This window comes from Enoplosus armatus, chromosome 2 (genome assembly GCF_043641665.1).
Source record: "Enoplosus armatus isolate fEnoArm2 chromosome 2, fEnoArm2.hap1, whole genome shotgun sequence".
Lineage (NCBI taxonomy): Eukaryota > Metazoa > Chordata > Actinopteri > Centrarchiformes > Enoplosidae > Enoplosus > Enoplosus armatus.
This window is the reverse complement of record NC_092181.1, coordinates 10858203-10885530: the sequence shown is the minus strand read 5'-3', so window position 1 is coordinate 10885530 and position 27328 is coordinate 10858203. Positions and strand designations below refer to the sequence as shown.

At 40.9% G+C, this 27328-nt stretch overlaps 2 protein-coding genes across 2 annotated transcripts; both read right to left on the bottom strand.

The window, feature by feature from the left end:
• Positions 1 to 115: 115 nt before the first annotated feature.
• LOC139298652 (von Willebrand factor A domain-containing protein 7-like) lies at positions 116 to 10228 on the bottom strand. Its single transcript, XM_070921356.1, has 18 exons — positions 10028 to 10228; positions 9642 to 9834; positions 9373 to 9458; positions 9150 to 9243; positions 8807 to 8935; positions 8042 to 8228; positions 7332 to 7501; positions 7074 to 7186; positions 6743 to 6859; positions 5776 to 5976; positions 5508 to 5643; positions 4716 to 4868; positions 4524 to 4616; positions 4195 to 4304; positions 3332 to 3496; positions 2030 to 2329; positions 526 to 868; positions 116 to 204 (listed from the first exon to the last, which is right to left on the bottom strand). The coding sequence occupies exons 1-18, from the start codon at positions 10226 to 10228 to the stop codon at positions 116 to 118; spliced, it is 2880 nt and encodes a 959-aa protein (XP_070777457.1).
• A 5645-nt stretch (positions 10229 to 15873) lies between these two features.
• On the bottom strand, positions 15874 to 25826 carry LOC139296209 (von Willebrand factor A domain-containing protein 7-like). The gene is made up of 17 exons (XM_070918560.1): positions 25626 to 25826; positions 24934 to 25141; positions 24713 to 24798; positions 24485 to 24578; positions 23729 to 23857; positions 23416 to 23602; positions 22699 to 22868; positions 22394 to 22506; positions 22011 to 22127; positions 21714 to 21917; positions 21487 to 21622; positions 21210 to 21362; positions 20942 to 21034; positions 20540 to 20653; positions 19890 to 20050; positions 18665 to 18988; positions 15874 to 16496 (listed from the first exon to the last, which is right to left on the bottom strand). Exons 1-17 carry the CDS (start codon positions 25824 to 25826, stop codon positions 16047 to 16049), a joined length of 2940 nt encoding a protein of 979 aa, XP_070774661.1. The 3' UTR covers positions 15874 to 16046.
• Positions 25827 to 27328: the final 1502 nt, after the last annotated feature.

The following is a 27328-nucleotide window of genomic DNA, read 5'->3' as shown; positions in this document are numbered from 1 at the left end:
GAATATATGAATTTTCTTGAAGCCAGAACCTAGCAGAAAGTTCAGGCACCTCTTCCTTAGCTTACTAAGACATTGAGAGATGCACATGATGATTATTTCATTCCATTTGTCTCTTTCACTTCCAAAGGAGAGAAACCACTACACTGATCCAGAGACAGTGTGATGTGCTCAAAGTGTGACCTCCAGTGGATGCTGTGTTAACTGTAGCTGTGATCACAAGGGGAGTTTTAATTAAAGAAGTAGTTGTAGTCACAGGGGTAGTTGTAGTCAAAGGGGTAGTTGAAGTTAAAGGAGTAGTTGTAGTCACAGGGGTAGTTGTAGTTAAAGGAGTAGTTGTAGTCACAGGAGTAGTTGTAGTTAAAGGGGTAGTTGTAGTTACAGGGGTAGTTGTAGTTAAAGGAGTAGTTGTAGTCACAGGGGTAGTTGTAGTTAAAGGAGTAGTTGTAGTCACAGGAGTAGTTGTAGTCTCAGGGGTAGTTGTAGTTAAAGGAGTAGTTGTAGTTACAGGGGTAGTTGTAGTTAAAGGAGTAGTTGTAGTAGGGGCTGGTGTGGTAAGCGCTCTAGCCCATCCCACACATGTCCCCACATTTCCTACCCTGTCCACAGCAGCCAGCACTATATTCTGTGAACAGCAGGAGGCGCTGTAGGTGGCCACTGTAATGTTCTCTCCCCCTGCTCCAGCCACTGTGCTGGTATTGAGGGTACCGTTTCCTTGGCGAATGGTGGTGCTTGCAATGCCAGTCCCATTAATACCATCGGTGAGATAAGCGATGAACTCCCACTGGGAGGAAGCACAGAGTGATGAGGAGGCGGGACAGATACCTGATATGTTGACTACCTGGCACACTGGACCGGCCAAATCTGTCACCTGGAAAGAGAGATTAAACAATAAAACAGTAGTGTGGTCTCATACAAATAATAAAAGGAACAGGAAAAAAGTTATGAGTAGTATTTTAACATCTGTGATCCTTAAAGCAAACTTTGACACAGTAGTGTACAGTACATACAGTAATAAAACAGGTTCATGGGAATTCTGAGCAATATTAACCGTTAGATTTACCACTGATGTGAGACAGAGGCTACCCAGCATCTCTCATTGGGTCTTTTTTTTTGCATTCAGTATATTTTGTATTTGGCCATTATGTATTATGAATGATTAATGATTAATGGCGAAAAATGGCCCTGATCCTAGCCTTGATCCCAATTCTGGATCTCCAAGCCAGTGACATTTCAGTCACTGAGTGGGTCATAAAATTAGTAATGGGAAGAATGTTGAAGATATTCTCGTCTATGTTCTTAACAAAAAATATGATGTAGTCCAACTAAGAAAGATCTCTGCTAAAGAGTATTCCGTCAATTTAGCATTGCACTATAACACTCACATATCAAAATCAAAGCAGCAGAACCAAACATTATTGTCTTTTCTATTCCACACATTCTTCTTCCTTGTCAAAACCTGGTGCTTACATTACCCACAATGCATTTCGGCTGCTGACAGTTTGGTCAGAGATTCAGGTATGCTAGTGGGGCTAACGTAGTCAAACGGCTTTATACTGCTTTTTTTTTTGCATATGCAGTAGTACTCCAAAAGACCTGTAAAGACGGTGAAGTATAAAAGTTACCCTTAAAGGTCAATACAAACCATGTAAACTCACAAACTGGAGTGCTGAAGATACAAAAGCATCCTGCCACTGCTACAGACATCCTGAACCATCTTTGATTTTACATGATTTGCATTGACTTATCGAAAGACACCTTTCTTGGTCTGAGTCAATCATGTTTTTTTGTTACTTTACACCTTCCTGATATTGTTTTTTTCCATCTTAAAAGCTGCTAGGGAGATTGACTACTATCGGGTAAATTTGTTATAGTTATATTATAAGGGTCATGAGCTGCACAGTGATTGAAATGTTGGAGTTTAATAAGATGATTTGACCATGCAGAACTGTAATACAGTATGTAGTATGAAACCCAAACATCTCCTTATACTGCTTCATTTCCCATCCAGCTAAATAATTCTTTCTGTTACCTTGGCAGTCACAGAAAACCTGAGGACAGTGTAGTTGATATCTGTGGCAGCTGCATTTTGTGCCTCAATGGTAAGGGTCACGTCTGTTCCTGAAGCAGCGCCGGCTGTTGCTGTTAAGGTTACAGTGCCATTGGCTTTACCCCCACTTCCTGCCACTATGTTGACAGTGCTGGGTGCAGTGAAGGAAAAGCTCCGGTCGTTGTTGACTTGCACTGTGAACGTCCCAGTTGTGTCTGAGGATACTGTGAAAGGGATATCGATGGTGGAACCTGGTTCTATGTTGATGTTGTCGGCTTGGGCCTGGAAAAGTGGAGGGAGAGGAAGAGGGAAAGTTAAAGAAAGAGACAAGGTGAAACATTTCTTAATGTATTTTATGTAATAATATGGTGATGGATGTTGATTTGAGCAAGGAGAGTGAGAAACAATGCCATCCAACTCTGTCTTCGACTCTCTGGTATTAGACCAACATTGAACAATCTTGATATAACTGACCATCCGCTAAACCATGCCTTTAAACAGCCCTTTCTCCGTTTTTTCTATGTCTTCCACATGCTGACTTTGCCTGGGACATAGCCAGTCTTTTGGGAAGCCATCAAGTACATAGTTAAGAGGATTTTTTTTTACAGGATTCTTGTTTTAAAACGAGCCAGCCAGAGGAAGTGCTTTCAACCAATTAATGGAGCTAATGTTACCTTAATTAGCTAGCTAACTATAGCAGATAAAATCAACCAGGGATAGTAATTATTTCAGCAGGTAATCACTGGCTGCCAGCAAGAAACAAGAACCCTGCTTTTGTCTACTTCTGTGTGAAATCACGGACCAATTTTGTTTAAAAAATGACTAAGAATTTGGGGTGGTAAATCTCCCACTATTGACACTGTATTATGCATATATGCTGTACGAGAACAGAAAGCTTAACAGGCATAGCGACAGTCTTGAGGGGGGCAGGGCTTAATGAGTGAAACAGGTCACCCCTGTGTTTTGGCTATTGTCATATTTCCAATCAACCTTAATTTAAAAATGTCCCATTATAAGAGGTCACTGATGGGTGGAGTTAGATGAAAAAAGAAGATATTAGAGATTTAACCCTTTCTATGTTGGAAATGTGATATCAACAACGCAACTGGGAAGCTGTTGCAACTATGATCATCCTGGTATGATTCATAGGAGTTTATGAATGAAGTGGTCATTTTACTGGTTGTTAATTGTCAACTAGCATTATCTTTACAAATGTTAAAGCAAAGTGAAGAACTGCTTCACTGAGACAGAAAACAGATTGTGATTTTTTGTGTTTGTGCTCACGGTAATAGAGATGCTGGAGGTCTTGATCTGTGTGGAGGCCTGTCTCTGGAAGCTGACCGGTGTTGAACTGGAGGTGGAGCTGGTGTCCTGACCTCTAAGGTAAACCACAAAGTCACCAGCTGGGACTCCACTGAATCTTACCAGGAAGTTACCACTGCTTAATGTCTGTGGAGGAGAGCAATCAATAAATCAATAATACGAGTCGACCAGAGTAGCTAGAGTATGATTAATGTTAATTATATTTAATCATTCTTCTCCTAACCCTAGTGCTAGTGCTATATGAGCTGCCTGTTGCTTTGAATACAAATTAGTACAGAATTTATATCAAAGGCTGTGTAGAACTTGTCTCTGTTGCAGCTGTACCTACCTAAAAACAAGCACATTTTCATTAAGAAAAAAATCTTTCCCATTGCATCAATAAATCATGCTACGTCTTGAAAAGAGCGTGTTGTTGGTTTTGTATGTTTTGCCCCATTAACTACAAATCATGAATATTTGACCTCCTTGCCAACCATCCAAAGCTTACCCAAAGTTTTGTTTTATTTTAAGTTCCAGAGAGCCAGTGCTTCCCATTCATTTCAAAATGAAAATCAACTTTAAATGACGGTTGAAAATCTCTTCATAACTTTTTTGTTAAGTGAAGCATTTTGCCACCCTGACATTCAAGATGGGAAAAATCAGTTGTCTGAAACCAGTAGCTTCCTCCCAGGTAGGAAATAAATCTGAAAACTCTTATAAAACTTTATATACTTTGTTAGAGAAATGGCCAGCAGTAATGTAAAGTATACTCTTCATTTGTAGTTAATTGGCTAAAATATGCAGGTACAGTCTTTTCAGTTGATCAAGTGGAACATGTGACATGCCTGCAATGATCCGCTGATCTCTCTTGACCCTGAGCTGCCAAACAGAGAGACCTCTGTGACCGCCACCGTGTCACTTCCTGTCACAGTGACCAAGAGGGTGACATTACCTCCTGAAAGTTGTGGCAAGAGAAAAAAGGAAAATGAGTATGTGATAGTTCCTCAGACATAAACATAATGTATACAACTAAAGAAGAGTTGTGGAATAGACAGAAAAGTTTAGGGCTGATGGGTTGGACTTTAATGGGGGCTCAATAAGGTAACATGCTTCAGTTTTATAATATATAATCTAATCTAATCTATATAATAATTATAAATGAAAATGGTCCGACCTGTTGTGGGACGTCCCTCCTTTAGACTGAAGCCACTGTGAGCTCCCGCATACGCTTGCACAAGGTTATAGACAAAATTCACGAAACTTTGACCTGTGGACATTCACAGAAAACAGATCAGTAGCGATTTAGAAGATTCAAGATCTTTTCAAACATCTCATCTACTCACTCTGAATTCATCATACTACTGACCTATGACCTTAACAGAGTAGGGATTAATAGAGTTAACACTGATTCCCCATAATCCTGTTTGATTGCCAATGTTGACGCTTAACCGACGTAGGTTTCCCACTGTGGTGAAGGATCCCAGAGGACCACTGGACTGACTAGAACTCTGAGAGACACCTGGAGGAGAGGGAAACATATTTCTTGCTGTAATATATAGCATGTTAAAGGGTTAGTTCACGCAAATTACTAAAAAATAACAACATATTTCCTCCCCTGCCCTTTCATAGCTGTCTTTCTCCATTCAGTTTAGAATAAAATATTTGCCCTGTTCCTCTGTAATTAGTCTCATTGTGTCTTACAGCATTTTAATAACTGGCAAATTACAGGTGATGATTTATTATTACATTATTTAGCTGCAATAGGATACTTAAAGTACTCAAATGGGTCATTTTTCAGAGCTGTGTCAGATGGATTTCTGTTCACTGATGGTGATGTATTGGATTGCTACACAACAGAAACTTAAAGACGACACTGTTATACCAGCACAGACAAAGCTAAAGTGTTTTCCTGTGATGACAGATGATGGACGGAATAAAAAAGCTCAACATTTACTTAAAATGTATGCCTTTAAACATTATGTTTGAGGTTCTGGACGAAAACTGTCGCCACATAATAAACACAATTATTCTGTTAGGTTAAATATTTATATTCAAAGCTCAATCAATAACTAAACAAAATATTTAATAAATAAGGGAGGGGAAGTCTTTATAATACTAACAGTAACACATTAGTCCCAAACGTGTCTTTGAACTGAACCTGTGGAGCTGGTGAGTCTGAAGGTGAGAGATGAGGCTCCTGTGATATAGATGATCAAGTTGCTTAGTGAGGCATCAACAATGAAAGTAAAATTATCATGCTTTCCAGGATTCACCACTGCCTGGAAAACTGTCACCTGGAAGAGGAAGGAACAGAAACTGCTGTGAGAGAGGAATCAATATGAAAAGACGTCGTATGTGTGAACAGTTGGCAAATGTGTTGCACCATCTCCACTCGGCTATTCATTCTTTCTTGTTCAGTGTCTCACCACAGCGGTGGCTGATGAATCCTCTATTACTCTTGTAGCCAGAGAAAGGTCTGACTTGGTGACCTCTATGGCCTGACCTCCAGAGGCTCTGGCTAGGTCACGGTACAACTGCACATCTGATTGGCTCAGGGTACGTGGTGAGAAACCTTGAAGATTAGTGTTCCGTCGACTGGACAAGACATCTGTCAACATGAAAGTTACCTAAAAGTATAAAGAGAGACAAAACCTACATAAACTGTATTTGCAGTACAACCTACCCGGTACAATATAAGAAGTGGACAAAATGATTAACAAAGCAAAAAATGGGTTCACATTTGGTACAACTAATTTTCTATCCTCTCTGATGCATGTCGTGTAAAATCAACTGATTCAGTCATTTTTGATAACAAAATCAAAATCTGTACTTAATTAAGGCTGTGGGTTCAACTCATGCTGCAGTTTGATAAGTTACAACACGGTACTGTTATCACTGTGTGCCACTCATGTCATGACTTTGGCAGTAGAGGAAAACTGCTTATTGTGACAGTTGTTGACATTACATTTTCAAGTTAAAAATTCCTCTCCAACTCTGTATGCATGGAAAGTGTTTTAGTTACATGGCTGTGCGATACTATTTGGTAACAATGCATAAATAAATTTTGGTAAATTATTAATAATTACTCAGGGGTTCCTCTGTTTCCCATTAGCCAACAAATCAGTCAGGAGTTACCAATGTTAATTCATTAATAAAGGGTTTCTACAACAATGGCTGGAGCGCTGCAGATGTTGGTCTGGATGCTCTGTAGTCCTTTTTCTGAAGCTAAGTAGTCAAACAGGCATCTTGGAGGTGTCTTCCTGATGAATGTGTTTCAGTTGTTGCTAGCATTTACATAAGCTCACATATGTTAACATTCGATTTGTCTGTTTCTTCGTGGGCTGCATTAACATCTGAAGTGCAGGAATAAACTCGACTCATACACAAAGTTACCTTAGACATGGTGTTCTCAATAAGGGCAGTGACGGTGCTTTTCAGGTAGAAATCTTTGGCTGGAGCATCAGTGAAGACAAAGATCTCAGAGGATTGCGGAGCAGCAGTCAGTGCAAGCTATAAGTCACATATAGGACAGGAAAAACGTTCTTATTAGTTATTCATTTGATCTATTAAACTAAAAACCTGATGGTCATGATCATATCAGTGTTATTGCTTTACAGAACTCTGTTGTCCAAATGGATGATTCCAAGAAAAGGACTTTAATACAAAATTAGTTACTGAAGATTTATTTATGCACACACAACCACACACACACACACACACACACCCGCAGTCCAGACAAACTCATCTCTGGGTTGTCCCCTCCTCCATTTGCAGTGAGCCTGTTGATGCTTTCTTTGAAGGTGTCTGCATTGGTTGTTCTTGTCACAGGTCCAAACGCTAGAAAGGAGATAAAGTTGTAGATAAAGTAGAGTTTGCAGATTTTTGCAGAGCTCCCTTTTTTTGCTTTCACTGTAGAATTAACTATACTTTATTTGGTAGCTGCCAGAGGCAACATATGCACCATCTGTAAAATGTTACCTACCTGGGTCATTAAAAGGTACCAATATGTAGGCGGAGGGCTCCTGTGATGTTCCTCTCTTAAGGTCAATTATGTCAAAGGAAACTCTCTTAGCTTCTGCTATGTCATCGCTCATACTGCCAGTGGTGTCGATGACAAAACACAGCACAGAGGACTGGGAGAGGCCCATCAATCTGCAGGAACATGAGAGACACAAAACATAATTAGCTCTTTATGTTATAAGCAGGTGTTACTTATCTGCGTTATCCTGCTAGGAGCCCCTCTGTCAATGATCAGTAATTACCATTTGACTAAAGGAGAGCGACAAACTTATCACAGTATACATACAGTACATTAGTCAACTTCATCCCTGAGCAACAGTATATTATAGATTATACTGTATGAGGCAATGTTTAGCTGACTAGGGGTCATACAGTCGTTTATGGAAGCAGAGTGTGCTAGAACAACCTAATCAGATCAAATGTGGTAAATCTCAAATTTCTTGGCATTTTGTTTTGCAGGTTACATGTTATTGCTTGTAATCTGTTTGTAGTGGAACCATATCACAACTGAAATTAGTGAAGAGATTTATCAACATGTAAATCCAGACTGTCAGAGCTCTGGATGGTGTAAAGCCCAATCTTAATCTTTACTATAATTTGGTGTTATAGCTCCACCGTGCATCTGTTGTATGGGCACACACACACAATGGCTCAGTTGAAGGTGGCCCATACCGCAGGAAGCTCTTGTCTCCGACAGCTACTCTGATGTCCTCCAGTAGCTCCATAGTGGCATCCCCTGCCAGGTTAGCTGCTTTGTGGTGAAGTGAACCATGACTGGACTCAACATCATCCTTATTGATGCCCCCCACTGGGTCCTGTTTGCTTGTCCGGTCAAATAATCCACCGTGGCTGCATTTACCTTTGGAGCAGAGGTATGAATGAGTTTGTTATGTTACCTGTTATGCCCCCCACTGTGTCCTTCAGGCTTGACTTGTCAGACAAACCACCGTGGCTACTTTTACCTTGGAGCAGAAATACAAACAAGCTCAGATTTTGTACCACCCAATAGTATATTCATTGTGATGACAGAGAAGTAATTAATAATTAGTTTATTTGAATGGGATTTCTTCTTTCTGGGTCAAGGTTACGAAACATTTGTAGAAGCTGATGATTTGTACAAGAGGATGATGGCATATATACAGTACATGGTGAAGTACAACAGCACCCAGTTTTAGATAGATTCCAGGTAGGAGGTTACACCATTTTCAAATAGCCCTGACTATTTCTACCAATGCTTCTGTTTGATTGTGGTTTATTTTTAGCTCTCTTCTAAGTGGAAATCATTTTGCCAATGATGATGTGATAAAAATTGTAGGCTACTAAAGTCATGGCAGCTAGTTAGCTAGCTAACATAGCTAAACTTGTAAACATAAGACTAACCATGGCGTGAGTACCTTAGCATACTAAACATGAATGTAGAAGATAAATAAAAGTGACCTGCAGGTTTTGCTGAAGAAAAGACGTTGAAGTAGCCTGAAGTGAGAAGCCCCTGCTGCAGCACAGCAGGCAGGATGTTGTCAGCACAAATCTTCCCTGTACAGCTCCTACAGGTTGGAGTATCTGGGCCTGGAGGAAATTATGAAGTTAATCAGTAACATATGACAAAAATCTGTAATAGATCTGGAAATAGGATAGAACACATTTGAAAGGTTTATGTCCAGATGATAATTCAGCTTTGATTGGTACTAAACTGTGGGTGTGTGTATATTGAGTAACAATGCATCGATTGTCATCTGTGGATTTGTGTGTGTGTATGTGTGTTTGCAGGTTTGGATCCTACCTGCCAAGTTCTGCAGAGGTAGGTCTGGTCTGATCAGAGTGCTGTAAGGAGTTATTTTCCCCAGCTCCACCCAGTTACTGTGGCTGTAGAAGTCCTAAATATACAGAATATGTAACATTATTTGCAAAACCAGCATTGCCTCTTCTCTACAAATTGGTACCACCATCCATTACAAACAAACAAAAGAACGTAACTGCGGTAACAAAATAATCATTAACCTCACCTGTAGGGTGTGACAGACTCGACCAAGAGTCTGCCTCCCTGCGACAAAGTTCTTCAGCTTCACATTAGCCTTCACAGAAGACACACCTCAACAGAAAAACACAACATAAGACTCTAAAGACTCTGATTATTGCTGCATATTTCTATATATGTGTTTCTATTGCCAGTTAGGGCCAAAAGCAGTCTCCAACAGGCTCATTACATATGGCAAATAAGATCCAGTCAATAAATGGCCTTGATGATGGGTTTTTAACACAATTGAAATTTTACCTGCTGTGATGATATTCCGTCCTTCCTGGAAGGTCTCATCGTCAAAATGGTACTCCTTTGCAAGTGCCAATGAGAAATCCACCTTCTCGTTGCTGTAGTAGATATCATTAATGGCAGTTTGGAACATGTCCGAGGAGGTGGGTGTGGAGGAACAGGCTGTTTGCACCTTGCTAACTGACAGGTTGTCATCAATCTGGGGACGAAGAAATGTCTAGTGATTGACTGGATGTTGGGAAAATACCATCAGTACTTCAGAGTACATCAGAGACTTTGTGAGGAAAAAATACGCAGGGTTAGGGTTAGGCCCGACATCAGGAAGGGGCCAGGAACCTCCAACAACATCCATAATGAAATGTGATCAAAACTGGATGTCTAAAACTCCTCACCTTCAGGCTGAAGTATCGTCCCTCAGAGGCAGCAATGTCTCGGCAGACCTCAGCTGTCTTTCTGAGAATTGCCCTTTGGGTCATGTCACGGTGAGTAATGGAAGTCCCATCAAATGAGAAGAATGGCTGGAAGCAGTGAGCAAGGCCTGGCAGGGAGAGGGCCACCACCACCAGGGGCATGACTGTCCGCCTGGCAGCCATAATGGAAGATGGAGCTGAAATGGAGCCAGGAGGAAGAGGAGTGAAGGCAAAAGAAGAAAACATCTGGATGGATACTGTCTCTAAACCCTTCTCAACTGTCGCAACTCTTCTTCTGCTTGTTTTCAACCATTTCCTTCACCAGTTCTTACTGTCATTAATTCATTATTTATTTATTTATTTTTTTATCTAGATCTCCCAATATTTACAATTTATATCATATACACTTCCTGCATCAACAACACAAAGCAAGACAACCCACATTTACCCACATATAAAAGAAACAAGCTCATATCTTGATTGCTAATCAACTTAAATCAATAAATATTCATGATCAAATAATAATAAAACTTCTTTTTTTCTTCTAGTAATGCACGAGGGTATGTGGATTTCCGGTGTTTGAGTTTAAGTTTCCTAAATACAATTGATGAAAAATGAATAATCCACTCCACGGATACCTCACTGTATCTTGAATAAATCTAGTACACAAGATGGATTAAATTTAAATTTCATCCCCAATATCAACAACCAAACCAAAGCAAACAACAATCCCGTGCATCAATGAATCTGTAAAGTCTTCTTCTTAAGACAATTCCTGGACATATTTCTACGATATCTATTAACTTTATCTCTTGCACAGTAGATTCTGTAGAATATTCTATATGGGATTCAATGCATCGACTGTAATATCTCTCGTTAAATTCCATCATTCCCTCCAACCTACATTGATATCATTTCTCCCTAAATCTTGATTGCAAAAATGTCAACAGAATTTGATTTCAGCAGGATTCTGTAAACTTTACCTGTTGATCTATTGTCTGTTTATGAATCAAATATACTAAACTGCTCTGCTGTTCAAATTAATTAAATTCCCACTCCCACTTTAATTTTAGGATTTGTAATAATAGAATATGTTTTAAAGAATAGTTTATGTGGGGTAATTGGTCCTGTAGATAATAGAAATGAGAACTTTGGAAGCCATTTTCATGGCCATTGCATATTCAGAATGAATTTTAAACAAAAGAGGTATACATTTTTCCAGGTTAGTTAAATACATCAAAAGATCAAACTTCATATTGATGTTGACCTATATATATACTGATACCTGTAACTTTTGGATCTTGTCTGTTTCTGTCTGTAAGTGGTTCTATTGCTAGAGCAAAAAGGAGTGGAGAAAGTCTGAAGGGGATTCTCCAGACTTACCTGTTTTTAATATAACAGAGATTATAGTTTGGTATGTAGATCTAGGGCAGACTGAGTTATCTGACATGTATCTTGTCATTTGAGTGAATACAGTGCATCCGGAAAGTATTCACGGCGCTTCACTTTTTCCACATTTTGTTATGTTACACCCTTATTCCAAAATGGATTAAATTAATTTTTTTCCTCAAAATTCTACACACAACACCCCATAATGACAATGTGAAAAAAGTTTTTTTGAAATTTTTGCAAATTTATTAAAAATAAAAAACTAAGAAATCACATGTACATAAGTATTCACAGCCTTTGCCATGAAGCTCAAAATTGAGCTCAGGTGCATCCTGTTTCCACTGATCATCCTTGAGATGTTTCTGCAGCTTAATTGGAGTCCACCTGTGGTAAATTCAGTTGATTGGACATGATTTGGAAAGGCACACACCTGTCTATATAAGGTCCCACAGTTGACAGTGCATGTCAGAGCACAAACCAAGCATGAAGTCAAAGGAATTGTCTGTAGACCTCCGAGACAGGATTGTCTCGAGGCACAAATCTGGGGAAGGTTACAGAAAAATTTCTGCTGCTTTGAAGGTCCCAATGAGCACAGTGGCCTCCATCATCCGTAAGTGGAAGAAGTTCGGAACCACCAGGACTCTTCCTAGAGCTGGCCGGCCATCTAAACTGAGTAATCGGGGGAGAAGGGCCTTAGTCAGGGAGGTGACCAAGAACCCGATGGTCACTCTGTCAGAGCTCCAGAGTTCCTCTGTGGAGAGAGGAGAACATTCCAGAAGGACAACCATCTCTGCAGCAATCCACCAATCAGGCCTGTATGGTAGAGTGGCCAGACGGAAGCCACTCCTTAGTAAAAGGCACATAGCAGCCCGCCTGGAGTTTGCCAAAAGGCACCTGAAGGACTCTCAGACCATGAGAAACAAAATTCTCTGGTCTGATGAGACAAAGATCGAACTCTTTGGTGTGAATGCCAGGCGTCACGTTTGGAGGAAACCAGGCACCGCTCATCACCAGGCCAATACCATCCCTACAGTGAAGCATGGTGGTGGCAGCATCATGCTGTGGGGATGTTTTTCAGCGGCAGGAACTGGGAGACTAGTCAGGATAGAGGGAAAGATGAATGCAGCAAAGTACAGAGACATCCTGGATGAAAACCTGCTCCAGAGCGCTCTTGACCTCAGACTGGGGCGACGGTTTATCTTTCAGCAGGACAACGACCCTAAGCACACAGCCAAGATATCAAAGGAGTGGCTTCAGGACAACTCTGTGAATGTCCTTGAGTGGCCCAGCCAGAGCCCAGACTTGAATCCGATTGAACATCTCTGGAGAGATCTGAAAATGGCTGTGCACCGACGCTTCCCATCCAACCTGATGGAGCTTGAGAGGTGCTGCAAAGAGGAATGGGTGAAACTGCCCAAAGATAGGTGTGCCAAGCTTGTGGCATCATATTCAAAAAGACTTGAGGCTGTAATTGCTGCCAAAGGTGCATCAACAAAGTATTGAGCAAAGGCTGTGAATACTTATGTACATGTGATTTCTCAGGTTTTTTATTTTTAATAAATTTGCAAAAATCTCAAATAAACTTTTTTCACGTTGTCATTATGGGGTGTTGTGTGTAGAATTTTGAGGAAAAAAATGAATTTAATCCATTTTGGTATAAGGCTGCAACATAACAAAATGTGGAAAAAGTGAAGCGCTGTGAATACTTTCCGGATGCACTGTAAGTGAGCCAATTTGGTCCAAAATTCAACAGGAAATCCATCCTTACCTGGAGCTTTCTTAGGTGCAAATTGTTTGTGCTATTTCAATCTCAGATATATCTGAGATGTGCCGTTGGACATGTTATTGTTGCTTTATTCTGTTAGTTATTGTCCACACTAAATAAAGAAGTAAGAAGTTCCTGGTTGGGGTAATCCGATCAATCTAAATTTCACAATGGGATGCTGGAAACAGTAGCAAAGTACAAAGAGGGTATTGGCAGTGGACCATGACACCGCAAGAAGAGTCAAGACAAAAAAGAGCACAAAAAGGAGGAAGGAGGAAACTGTAAATGTAATATTATAACAAACAAAAAACTATTTCAGTCATAAGGAGGTGAGGTGGTGTGGCTCAGATCCTACTTAGCGGGCAACACCTGAAGCTGCTCAACCACTTTTTCTTCACAAATTTTTTGGAGCAGTTTCACCACCACATTTTTTTCAGCGGCAGGCTGCTCCTCCGTTTCCTATGTGCATTACGGGCGAATAGTAACGCCATCAACAGAACACCTTTTAACGAATTGACCGCATTTTGGATGCATTCTGTCTACTTTGAGTATACTTTATTTGGTGACTTTTCCAGTGTGAACACATACCAAAAACCTGCTTGGATTCACTATGTAGCTGGAATTTGGGATGCAGGGTTTTTTGCGTAGTCTGGATTAGTGTTATTTCTGCTAGTAGCTGCCGTACCCTGGAATTCCAGTGTCATGTTAGTTACAGTAGCTGGAGCCAACAGATGTCTATCAACGCCAGATGTGTAGTAAGATAGTTTTGTAAGAATGAATGTTACATACAAATTCCCCTCTAAAAAATAATTTAACCTGTTTTCAGCAAGTTTCTGAATACTGAAAATGTCCATATATTAGCTTTGTACCCCCGTGCTGCACATGCATTCTTAACTTTTAGTAAATTATAAACTTGTCTAATTATTGTAATGTCTGGATGTTAATGTTTTGTTTAAAAACCAAAGCAACACATTCATAACTTATTACATTATAATTGGGTAACCAACGTTTATATATTATTTGAAAGAAAAAATTAATATTTTGAGGAAAGTCTGATATTTTTAAAATGAACCCCAATAAAATAAATGCTACTCACACGTTCATGTGTGGGCAAGATAAATGTGGGCTACTTAAATGTTTTCAGATCAATATTTAACCTATCTCAAAATAAAAAATGACATACATATTTGTAGAAGGAAAAAACGCATACATGCCAGTAACACCACAAATACATATTATGACACTATAAGTCATTTTAAAGCAATCACAACATATACAAAGTTATACAACAAGTGTAAGATTACTGCTAATACAATGAATCCAAAAAAATGGACAAAAGATGCAAATTAATTTTGCACACTCTTACCTTTGAGTGTTCTGCTCTTTGCTGGCAGCTCGGCCTTCTTCAGATGGTAACACAGCTTGAGTGTTCTGTCAGCTTTTGATGTACTCACTCAGGTAGGTCACTGGGTGTTTCCTGAGTAACAGTATCTCAAACTTTTAGGTGTGTGTGTGTTTGATAGTCTGTATTTTAGAGAGATTAAGTGTACAACCTCATTCTTTCCTGTTGTACCTGCTTACCACTTCCTTGAGTGATGTGGATATTCACTTCATTGGGATGATGATTAAACTTTGTTTCATGAAGTTGGCAGCACATTTACAGGATTTGGATTATGCTGACAAGATGCTTCCTGTTAAAATGTCATGAAGGAATTTATGTGTCATCATAAACCAAGAAGTATCAAGAATGATTAATATTAGACATCACTTTTAGTTAACATTGCTTTCTGTTACTAACATTGTACTAGACAATACATGACAGTGTTGTTGACTTTAAAACTGACCTCTATAATAGCACCTTATGTTCTGGCATTATTAGCCAAATGAGTAAATGATAATATTCGTGTGTAGTATATGCACCACTTTACAGTAGGTGTATAGACAAGTATCCCAAATTATAATTTCTCTATTTGAACAAATGTTATACAGAGACCAAATGTGGCCTGTAACTCATTCTTGTAACTACTTGTATCTAGCATTGTCCATTACTGCCCTAGTTTTCATTGATCTTTTGTCATAGCATATTTTAGTATAACTGCACATTGTCAAACGTGCATATAATGAAATAAAAATGTATTGATAACTTGTCCAAATACATGCAGCGGAGGGCGTTGTCTGCATATCTTTCTTAACAAGCTCCTGTGGTGTCCTTCCCAACAGTCTACACCTTATGTGAGTAATGTACGTAACACAGCAACACTGTGCACAAGACACCTTTCTGAAAAATACTTCAGAAACCTCCTGATGTGACTGCCAGGAATCCTAGCCTCCTGAATCAGAACCCTTACCATAAAGCCGGCATTAAATCATCATGAATTAATGAACTATAAGGGTATTTTGACATACGTTATTTAACTTTATAATACCCCAGACACTGGAAATCACAAACTTTAACAAATGTTGCAAACTCTGATAGGTGCAGGGAAATACATGAAATCACCTTTTTCCAACAGAACCCTGCTCACTTCAAACCAGTGTTGCAAGTAGTGCACTGAAAAAAAAAAAGAAAATACGGAAATCTCTCATATGAAATAACCAAAAATAGGATTCCCTGGCCTTTAATAGAAGTAGACAGGACAAATAGAGAGAAACTATTGTAGGTACACAAGAAAAAGATTATTCAGTAACAGTGATATATTTCAAATGGAAAGAAAAAAAATATTTTTTCTTCAAGCAGTGGTAATTACCTGATAAAACACCCGATGAAATAAATCAAAGATACAAAAGACTTTCTAAGAGGACACTTGATTCATTCCACATTTATTGTGTCATTTCCATTTATCCTTTTTACTTCCAAAGGAGAGAAACCGCAACACTGATCCAGAGACAGTGTGATATGCTCAAAGTGTGACCTCCAGTGGATGTTGTGTTAACTGCAGCTGTAGTCACAGGGGCAGCTGTAGTCACAGGGGCAGCTGTGGTAGACTCTCTAGCCTGTCCCACACATGACCCCACATTTCCTACTTTGTCCACAGCAGCCAGCTCTACATTCTGTGAACAGCAGGAGGCGCTGTAGGTGGCCACTGTAATGTTCTCTCCCCCTCCTCCAGCCACTGTGCTGGTATTGAGGGTACCGTTCCCTTGGCGGATGGTAACGCTCTCAATGCCAGTTCCATTGACGCCATCGGTGAGATTAGCGATGAATTTCCACTGGGAGGAAGCACAGAGCGATGAAGAGGAGGGACAGCTGGTTGATGTACTGACTACCTGGCATGTTGGGCGGGTAACATCTGTCACCTGGAGACACAGGACAAGAAATGAGACATTAATTAGGCATAATACAAATCATTAAGGCAAAGAACAAGAACAAAAATCAGTAATTGTTATGACAAACAGACAAAGTAGTATACTTATTGTTACCAAAAAGCACCATTAACACCAACAAATCAAGAAAATGAATGGCCAAAGAAGGAAAGTCATCTTTACGCCAGAATAAACACATGCTGTAAATGGGAAATGGCTATAGCCCAGTATAACTCCTTTGGTCTCATTTGTTTGCAGTCAGCATATGTATTTGACATAATGTTTTTAATAATTGTATTTTCCTGCCTCCTTTCATTCCACATCCAACTACAGTGGATGTGAACAAAAAGAAGAGGGCCTTCAGAGCTGGCAACAGAGACGAGGTGAGAACGATCCAGGGGGAACTGAAGGTAAAGATCAGGGAGGCCAAGGAGAAGTACAGGAGGAAGCTGGAGTGGAAACTCCAGCAGAACAACACCAGAGAGGTCTGGAGTGGAATGAGGACTATCACGGGTTACAGGCCGACCAACAACGGAGGAGCTGAAGGCAGTGTGGGCAAACGAACTCAATCTGTTTTTCAACAGATTTGACTCTGTGGGCCCTGCTCAACCCCCCCATGACTCTTCTGCTGTCTGCCTCCAACCTTCACCTATTCCACTCCCCCCTCCCCCTCCTGCTCCTCACAGCCCCCCACCCCCCTGTGAGAGCTTTCCTCACACCTCGTTCCCCAGTCCCCAGGCTGACGGCACTCTTCAACCTGACGACACCACCCCTCCCCACCGGTCATCTCTACAGTGTGCTTCACTGCCGACCATGTTAGAAGACAGCTGATGAGACTCCACTCCAGCAAGGCTGCAGGCCCTGATGGTGTCAGCCCCAGGGTGCTTAAAGCCTGTGCCCCCCAGCTATGTGGAGTACTTCACCAAGTCTTCAACATGAGCCTGAGTCTTCCCAGGGTCCCCGTGCTGTGGAAGACATCCTGCCTCGTTCCTGTGCCGCTTACAACACTGTGTGTCAGACAGAGTGGTCAGCAACACCGGGGCCCCGCAGGGGACTGTCCTCTCTCCCTTCCTCTTCACCGTCTACACCACGGACTTCAGCTACTGCACTGAGACCTGCCATCTTCAGAAGTTTTCTGACGACTCAGCAATAGTTGGATGTATCAGCAAAGGTGATGAGGAGGAGTACAGGGCTGCTGTGGACAACTTTGTCGCATGGTGGGAGCAGAACCACCTGCAGCTCAACGTGACAAAGACAAAGGAACTGACTGTTAATCTGAGGAGGACCAAGGCGCCGATGACCCCTGTTTCCATCCAGGGGGTCAGTGTGGACATTGTAGAGGATTACAAGTACCTGGGAGTTCACATAGACAATAAACTGGACTGGGTAAAGAACACTAATGCTCTCTACAAGAAGGGCCAGAGCCGTCTCTATTTTCTGAGGCGGCTGAGGTCCTTCAACATCTGCCGGACTATGCTGGGGATGTTTTATGAGTCTGTGGTGGCCAGTGCTATCCTCTATGCTGTTGCATGCTGGGGCAGCAGGCTGAGGGTGGCGGACTCCAACAGACTAAACAAACTGATCCGCAAGGCCAGTGACGTTGTGGGGGTGGAGCTGGACTCTCTGACGGTGGTGTCAGAGAGGAGGATGCTGTCTAAGCTGCGGGGCATCTTGGACAATGTTTCACATCCTCTCCATGACGTACTGGTCGGACACAAGAGCACCTTCAGTGGGAGACTCATTCCTCCCAAATGTACAACAGAGCGCCACAGGAAATCATTCCTGCCTGTGGCCATCAAACTGTTCAACTCCTCCCTCTGAGTGTCAGACTGGAAATCTGTATTCACCTGTTCATATACTACCTCACTATTTATTCTTAAATGTTTAAGTGCAATAGATATATATAGTCATACACTTCAGTGCAACACATACATACATATACATTGTTATTGTATATATTTTTTTTACGTCATTGTTATATTTTTATTTTTAATTTTTATTTTCTATCTCTTATTTTTATATTTGTACATACTTTTAGTTCTAAATTATGCTACTTTACTCTTGAATGGGAGCACCGGTACTGTACAATTTCCCCCCGGGGATCAATAAAGTACTGATTCTGATTCTGATTCTGATTCTGAGTGCATGAGTGTTTCTTTTACCTTGGCAGCCACTGAAAACCTGAGGACAGCGTAGTTGATGTCAGTGGCAGCTGCATTTTCTGCCTCAATGGTAAGGGTCACGTCTGTTCCTGATGCAACGCTTGCTGGCACTGTTAAGGTTATAGTGCCATTGGCTTTGCCTCCACTGCCCCCTGCTATGGTGACGGTGCTGGGTGAAGTTGAAGTATAGCTGCGGTCATTGTTGGCTCCCACTGCGAATGTCCCAGTTGCAGAGTCGTTAACAACTCCGTTGGTGGTAGTGGCGACAGTGAAAGGGATGGAGATGGTGGATCCTGGTTCTAAGTTGGTGTTGTTGGCTTGGGCCTGGAAAAGTTAAGGGAAAGTAATACATATCTTTTTGTATTGTATGTAATTGTATGTTGATGTTGATATATATATATATTGTTGATATGGGTTTGGACCTGCGTATATACTGTATATTTAATTTAAGACATTACAGGACAGGTCGCCAGTTTATTGTAGGGCTAACAAATAGAGACAGACAAACCATTCACACGCACACTCACACCTATAGAGTGATCAATTAGCCTAACTTGCATATTTTTGGATTGTGGGAGGAAGCTGGAGTAGCCGGAGAGAACCCAGAACCCTCTTGCTGTGAGGCAACAGTGCTAACCACTGCACCACCATAACACCCGCTTCCAATCGACCAACAACAATATAATGTGGCTGTAGAAATGGCAATGTCGATCGGTCGGTCCATCACTAAAGTATCTCAGAAACTATGGATGGATTGCCATTCAATTTATAAAGACATTCATGGTCCCAAGAGGATGATGCCTAGTGACCCCCCTTAATTGATGGCACTTTCATCTAGGTCACAATTTAAATTTGTCCAATACTTTGGTTTATGATCAAACCAATGACGTTCCCATCAGCATCAGCCTTACTTTGTGTTTAGTGCTAATTAGCTAATGTTAGCATGCCATGATAAACTAAGATAGTGAACATAGTAAACATTATACTTGCTAAACATCAGCTTGTTAGCATTATAATTGTGAGCATGTTAGCATGGTGATGTTATTAGTTAGCTCAAATCTATTGCTACTATTCATTTGAGTATAAGGAGATACAACTGATAATTTTCTCATTTTATTGGTTGGCAATTACCAAAAGCTAACTGGCATTACCTTTACAAATGCTGCAGCAAAGTGAAGAACGTCTTCACTGAGACAGAAAACAGAATATGATTGTTTGTGCTCACGGTAACAGAGATGCTGGAAGTCTTGATCTGTGTGGAGGCCTGTCTCTGGAAGTTGCTTGGTGTTGACCTGGAGGTGGAGCTGCTGTCCTCTCCTCTCAGGCGAACCACAAAGTCACCTGCTGGGACTCCACTGAATGTCACCAAGAAGTTACCACTTCCCACTGACTGTGGAGGAGAGACAGAGAAAGATTAATGCTGTCACAACGCAGACAGTAATATGAAATGGTCAGAATAGCAAGACTTTGAATACTGCTGAATACTAGCACCAAATTTTTTCTTTATTATCTGCCTGCAATCTCATCATTTTGCATACTATATTGTAAAAGTCTAGAGCAGGTGAAGTAGAGGGGATGAGAAACATTTCTCTGTTGAAGCCCTGCCTTATAATTTAGACCAACAAAACATGTATTTTTCATCAAAAATCTTGCCTGTTGCATTACTGAACGCCACAAATTATCCAAACTTACTTTCATGCTTTGTCTTGTAATCAATGATAGAGGTTAAACAACTAGTCTTTTGTGTGCCCTCGTATTATAATTCTACTATTAAAGGTGTGAGAGTCAGTTGTTGGGAAGCATAGTGACATCAACAAGAAATGTAAAGTGTAAGCAGCTACTGTCCCTTTAAGTTTTTCAAGTGTAACATGTGACATGCCTGCAATGATCCGTTGACCTCTGTTGGCCCTGAGCTGTCAAACAGAGTGACCTCTGTGACCTTTACTGTGTCACTTCCGGTCACAGAGACCAAGAGGCTGGCATTACCACCTGAAAGTTGTGGCAAGAGAGAAAAGGAGACTAGATGAGTATCATGAGTGATAGACGTAATGTATACAACTAAAGCTCTGGAATACACAGAGTAGCTTACAGTAGATGGGTTGCACTTGGTGACTGTAAATGTACTTTCAAAAGCAAGGAGAGTCAAATTATGATTCTTTAAAAGGTGATATTGAGGACCATAAGAAGAAAAACGTCAGTATTATAATATGTGCCACACTAGAGATGTACAAACTGAAAAGATGAAGGTGAGAACTATTACAAAAAAAATGGTCTGACCTGAAAGAGGACGCCCCTCCTTTAGACTGAAGTCCGCGTGGGCTCCTTCATGAGCTTCCACAAGGTTAAATATGAAGTTCACTGAACTTTGACCTGATGCGCGCACACACAAACACACACAAAACAGATCAGCAGGGCTACCATTTACAATGGCAAACACAATTGTAGACAAAGACACACAAAATAAAATATTTTGAACATTCTTCTCATTTAACTCTGGCTCATTTAACTGGCAATAGGGGAACTTATCATAAATCATATTACTGACCCGTGACCTTAACAGAGTAGGGGTTATTAGAATTAACACTGATTTCCCATGATCCTGTTTGATTGTCAGTGTTGAGGCTTAAACGGCGTAGGTTTCCTGCTGTGGTGAAGGATGCCAGAGGACCACTGGACTGACTGGAGCTCTGAGAGACACCTGGAGGAGAGAGAAACACGTTAAAACAACACTGTGGTCTACCAACACAAAACACAGGCAGATGGAACAATCAAAACTAGTCTTAACTTGAGAGACATCAGCACAAATCAGAGAGTATCAACACCTGTGGAGCTGGTGAGATTGAAGGTGAGAGATGACGCTCCTGTAATGTAGGCAGTCATGTTCCTTAAAGAACCATCAACAGTAAATGTAAAATGATCAGGCCTTCCAGGATTCCTCACAACCTGAAAAACTGTCACCTGAAAGGAAAGGAACAGAAACCGCTCATTTAAATACAAACTGTCCAGTAGCACCTTCAGTCAGGTATGATTTCCTTGTTTGGTGTCTTACTACAGCACTGGCTGATGAATCCTCTATTACGCTTGTAGCCAGAGAAAGGTCTGACTTGGTGACCTCTATGGCCTGACCTCCAGAGGCTCGGGCTAGGTCACGGTACAACTGGGCATCTGATTGGCTCATTGAACGTGGAATCACACCCCGAGGGCTTCTACGGCGCCGTCGACTGGCCAGGACATCTGTCAACATGAAAGTTACCTAAAAGTATAAGGATAGATTTAAAAAAAAAAAAATGTCCTTATGGAATATATTGACATTAAAGAGCAATGATGGTAAAAAGTCATCTCTCACCACAGACTTGGAGCTCTCTATAAGGGCAGTGATAGTGCTTTTCAGATGAGCATCTTTAGCTGGTGCGTCAGTGAAGACAAAGATCTCAGAGGAAGGTGGAGCAGCAGTCAGGGCAAGCTGCCAATGAAAAAATGTATTTATTAAAAATGGTCTCGAATTAAAACAAAACATGACAAACTTTAATTTGAATGAAAAGTGATTTACATTTAGCATCAATTTGTTTAGTAGTGAGTATGGCTGGGCAATAATTCAAATTTATCGTTAAGTGACTTTAAGTGGAATCGTCTCATGACTTGAGGATATTGTTTTGTTGCTTTACAAAGTCTTGTTGTCTAAATCAATGATACCAAGAGAATAACAGTAGACAACACTTTTGTCAACACCTGCAGTCCAGACAAGCACAACTCTGGGATGTCTCCGCCTCCACTTGCAGACAGCTTGTTGATGCTGTCTTTGAAGACGTCTGCATTGGTTGTCATGACCAATGGTCCAAAACCTGGATATAGAATAGATAGCCGTTGCCACTTACTGTACTGTCACTCACTTAATTATACATTTTACTTTGACTACAGGGATTAAAGTACACACACAGAGTTTACAAAGGCAGAAAAACATGCAGCTTTACAATATACAGTAAAACTAGGCCTCCTCTACAGTCTTCACTCATTAACTACAAATACTTCTGTACCTGGGTCATTGAAAGGTACCAATACGTAGGCAGAGGGCTCCTGCTGGGTTCCCCTCTTACTGTCAATGATGTCAAAGGAAACTCTCTTAGCCTCGGCTATGTCATCGCTCATACTGCCTGTGGTGTCGATGACAAAGCACAGCACAGAGGACTGGGAGAGGCCCATCAATCTGCAGGAACACGAGAGCGACCAAACATAATTACATTATACTGCTGATCATGGGTAATTAATCTGCCAGTGATCAGTGATTACCATTTGACCTTTGAGACGACTATATTATCAAAATACAGGGGTTGTGGGGAACTTATAACATTGGATATTGCCTAATTGCATGCCCGAGCAACATTATATTATAGATGAAGAACATGTTTGATAGGACCCTGCTATTGCTAAGCACAGAAGTCTTTTCTGTAAGTCTTCACTGGCAGCCCAGTAAGCATGGCTTTTGTGATTTGCAAGACAGAAGTTGTCCAGCCGTCCTGATTAAAGATGACCTTTTTAGACCTCTAAGATACATATAACTGCTGTTTCAGCACCATATCAGTGATTTTATTTCAATGTGAAGCATGATGCATGGAGACATGCTCTTGATCTTTGCTGTCATCTGGTGTTACAGCTCCATCCACCCTACGTTCATCTTATAGTGGCCACGTTTTTATTTATTTATTTATTCTTGTAAAGGGTCACAAAATGGCTCAGGTGAAGGTGGCCCATACCGCAGGAAGTTCTTGTCTCCGACAGCTAATCTGATGTCCTCCAGTAGCTCCACAGTGGCATTCACAGCCAAATCAGCTGCTTTGTGATGAAGTGAGCCATGACTGGACCCAGTGTCGTCCTTACTGATGCCCCCTACTGGGTCCTGTTTGCTTGTCCGGTCAAATGATCCACCGTGGCTGCATTTACCTTTGGAGCAGAGATTTGATATATGTTTGTTATGCTACCTAACGTTTAAAAAAAATTTAAAATTTAAAAAAAAAAACCAAAAATAGTGGAATGCATCAAAAAATTTAGACGATTCCTAAAAGTGACCTGCAGGCTTTGCTGAGGAGAATATGTTGAAGTAGCCTGAAGTGAGAAGCCCCTGCTGCAGCAGGTCAGGCAGAAGGTTGTTTGCACAATTCCCTCCTGTACAGTTTCTACAGGTTGGAGTACTGTGGCCTGCAGCAAATTCAACCACAAAAATTAAACCTTTACATGGTTAATTCATCTGAAAATGTTGGATAACATGTTTAAAATAAACCAGTTTTACAAACACATTACTTTGCACATTACACTGCTTCAAACCAGAGAGAAATGTGTGGATAATTGTATTCAATCGAGAGTCTATAAACTGGTTTGATTACTTATCATATAATGGTTTCTGTTACTGAATAACTTCTGCTCATCGCTGATTTTAAATAGTGATAGATTGTTTAAAATGTAGAAGTTCCTCTTGAATGATCAGAGCAATGGTGAATGATGGAGTGAATTTAAATGGGTTGTGAACAGTTTGATGTAGTTTAGTTAAAAAAAAAAATAATGCACTGTGTGGGTACTAAGCTGTAGGCTTGTGTGTTGATATGATAAGATACTGAGTAACAATCCACCCATTTTCATGTGTGGCTTTGTGTGTGTGTGTGTGTGAGTGCGCACATGTACTGTAAAGCTTTACGAGCCACAGCAGGGTGGGTATTTGTTAACTGAAAGATGACAGATAAACTGACAATGTGCCTAGTGTGATATCTCACTCAAGCAATCAGTGTTACCAAGCAGCAGTTTTGTGGACAGGAGGCAGCACTATCCTACCTGCTAGGTTCTCAAGAGGTTGGTCTGGTCTGATCAGAGTGCTGTATGGAGTTGTTTTCCCCAGCTCCACCCAGTTACTGTGGCTGTAGAAGTCCTTAATAGATAATAATTACAATATGTAACATTATTTACCACATAACCATTGCTTGTTGTTCAGATCATGCATGCCACCTCTAGAATGACACCACCATCCTTACAAAAATCAGTAACAATAATCATCAATCTCACCTGTAGGGTGTGGCAGACTCGTCCAAGAGTCCACCTCCCTGCAACAAAGTTCTCCAGCTTCACACTGGCCTTCACAGCAGCCACACCTCAACAGCACAATAGAGAACAGAGAGAGTTAGATGCATTTATGGTAAACAAAATTCCTGACATACATATACATTTTTTTGTTTTCATTGTGTTTCAGGGATGTCTTGTGTAGGAAAGCAATGTATGATGTGCACCTGCTGTGATGACATCTCGTCCTCCCTGGAAGGTCTCATCATCAAAATGGTGCTCCTCACTCAGCGCAAAAACCACGTCCACTTTTGCGTTGCTGAAGTACATATTGGCAATGGAAGTTCGGAACATGACAGTAGAGAGGGGAGAAGAGGAGGTACCTGTGGAGGAACAGGCCCTTTGCACCTTGTCAACTGACAGGCTGTCATCAATCTGGAGACAAAGACATGACAAATGACATGTTTGAATAACTGTGTTTAAAAGACAAGCACTGTGCTCTCAAGTTCCCGCCTCATGCAGTTTTGCACTGAACACTAATTTATTGGAGTTATGGAGTTTTTAAGATCTCCATCAATAATAGAGACTCATATCTCTTCCTGTAGTTTTTCTGGACACCGACAGCAATGTGGGAGCCAGAGCTCGAGAAGAAAGACGGAATACAAAAGAAGAAATCTATTTATTTATAATTTTCCATCATCATGTCCAAGGAGGTGACCTTAACTTCTTTCAGTAAAACTGCATGTTTGATAGTCCTGACTTCTGGGGAAACACAGTAGTAATATACAACAACTAAATTTTAATGTGGAAAAATTGGCCTCATGTCACATTATAGAAATAAATATAAAACAAATACTATTTAATCTAGATATCTGAATGCACTACAGCTTCTCTGTTTCAGTGTGGCTTTCCAACTCACAGTCAGGCTGAAGTCCCATCCCTCAGAGGCGGCGATGTCTCTGCAGACCTCAGCTGTCTTTCTGAGGACCGCCCTTTGTGTGATGTCACGGTGAGTGGTGGAGTTTCCATCAAATGAGAAGAGGGGTTGGAAGCTGTGAACGAGGCCTGGCATGGACAGGACCACCGCCACCAGGAACACGACTGTGTGTCTGGCAGCCATGATGGAGGACGAGGACAATGAAGTGTGGAAGAAGAAGAAATCTAAACCTCTCTCAACTGTCCCAACTCCTCTCTCTTCCTGTTTTCCACTCTTTCCTTCACTAGTTTTCACGTTTTGTGTTGGTATGCCTATTGCCCTCACCAAAAATCAACTGAAGAGAGGCAGGGGAATTTTGTTAATCTATCTCCCCCACTGTGGGCAGTAATTCCACAATGGGTTGCCACCAACAGAAAACAATGTGGTCAAACACAGAGAGGTAACTGGAAGTGAACCAGGTGTAACGAGACAGCAAGTGGCAAGTGGAAACACCTGAGGAAGAAAGGGAAAGACAAAATCAGCACAGAAAGTAGGAAGGAGGGATATTAAACTGGCTGAAGTTTTACACTTTACAACAAAAACATTAAGCAAATAGATAACATTAGTGCTGAATGATCTCACAAGGTTACATTAAAATTTACATTTTTTAAGAGAATATGCATTTATTGCAATTGATTTTTAAATTCTTGTATTCTTGCTTGTGAAGTTTCAGGGTTAGCAGAGACAAAATTAATATTGTTTAGTCAGTTTCAACATAATCCCCAAGAAAATGTGCTACTTAAATATTTTGGAATCAGTGTTTGACCTAGTCCTTATTTTACGGAGAAAAAAATGCTATCACAAATGTACGTGTAAGATAAATACCAAAACAGTTAACAATATACAGAAGATGCAAATACATTTTACACACTCTTACCTGCCTATGAGCTCTTTAGCAGTCCAGTCTTATTCAGTCTTACTGTGTCAGCATTCCATGTTTATGCTCAGGTAGATTATATTGTGTGTAGACCTATGTGTTTCCTGTGTTATCTGAGTGTGTGTGAGTGTGTGTGCTGAAAGACAGTGAGTGTGTGCCCTCAGTCCTTCCTCCTCTTATAGTTACGTCTATCTTGACTGTCATGAGCTGATGAATGGAATTCCTCCGAAGAACTTCCACACAAGGATATTTGTGTTTGAGTGACAACATGGGTGTGAGTGTCCTTTTCATTGTAATACAAGATTTTTATTTATCAATCCTAAATCTATTTGGCAACATCCATCCATCCATCTGTTCCTCTCAGAACAATACACCCTAAACAGGTTTGCCGGTCTATCACATGGCTTAAACATATCTTCAAACCATTCACATATATGGGCCATCTTTTTCCAGTTAAAGGAATAGTTCAACATGTCTGTGCGCCATGTATGGAGCTGGAGTCAGGGCATGTTTAGCCTAGCTTAGCATAAAGACTGGAAGCAGGGGCACACAGCAAACTTGGCTTTCAGAAGGTTTCCTTCAATGTCTCACATCGTCTCCATGATGTACTGGTCAGACACAAGAGCACCTTCTGTGAAAGACTCATTCCACCCAAATGCATTACAGAGCACCACAGGAAATCATTCCTGCCTGTGGCCATCAAACTGTTCAACGCCTCGCTCAGTGTCAGACACTCAGAAGAAGCAGACTGATTCTGGACTTATTTCAC

Bases quoted from the DNA above. Each gene is read 5' to 3' on its own strand.
- LOC139298652 (XM_070921356.1), bottom strand. From the start codon at position 10,228: ATGGCTGCCAGGCGGACAGTCATGCCCCTGGTGGTGGTGGCCCTCTCC. The intron at 9,459-9,641 runs GTAAAATTTCAA...TTTTCTGTTGAG, and splicing joins ACGGAATATCATCACAGCAG to GTGTGTCTTCTGTGAAGGCT. The intron at 8,229-8,806 runs GTCACTTTTATT...TCTGCTCCAAAG, and splicing joins TTCTTCAGCAAAACCTGCAG to GTAAATGCAGCCACGGTGGA.
- LOC139296209 (XM_070918560.1), bottom strand. From the start codon at position 25,826: ATGGCTGCCAGACACACAGTCGTGTTCCTGGTGGCGGTGGTCCTGTCC. The intron at 22,507-22,698 runs GTACAGAAGTAT...TTCTATATCCAG, and splicing joins GGTACCTTTCAATGACCCAG to GTTTTGGACCATTGGTCATG. The intron at 21,623-21,713 runs GTAAGACACCAA...CTTTCCTTTCAG, and splicing joins ATTCATCAGCCAGTGCTGTA to GTGACAGTTTTTCAGGTTGT.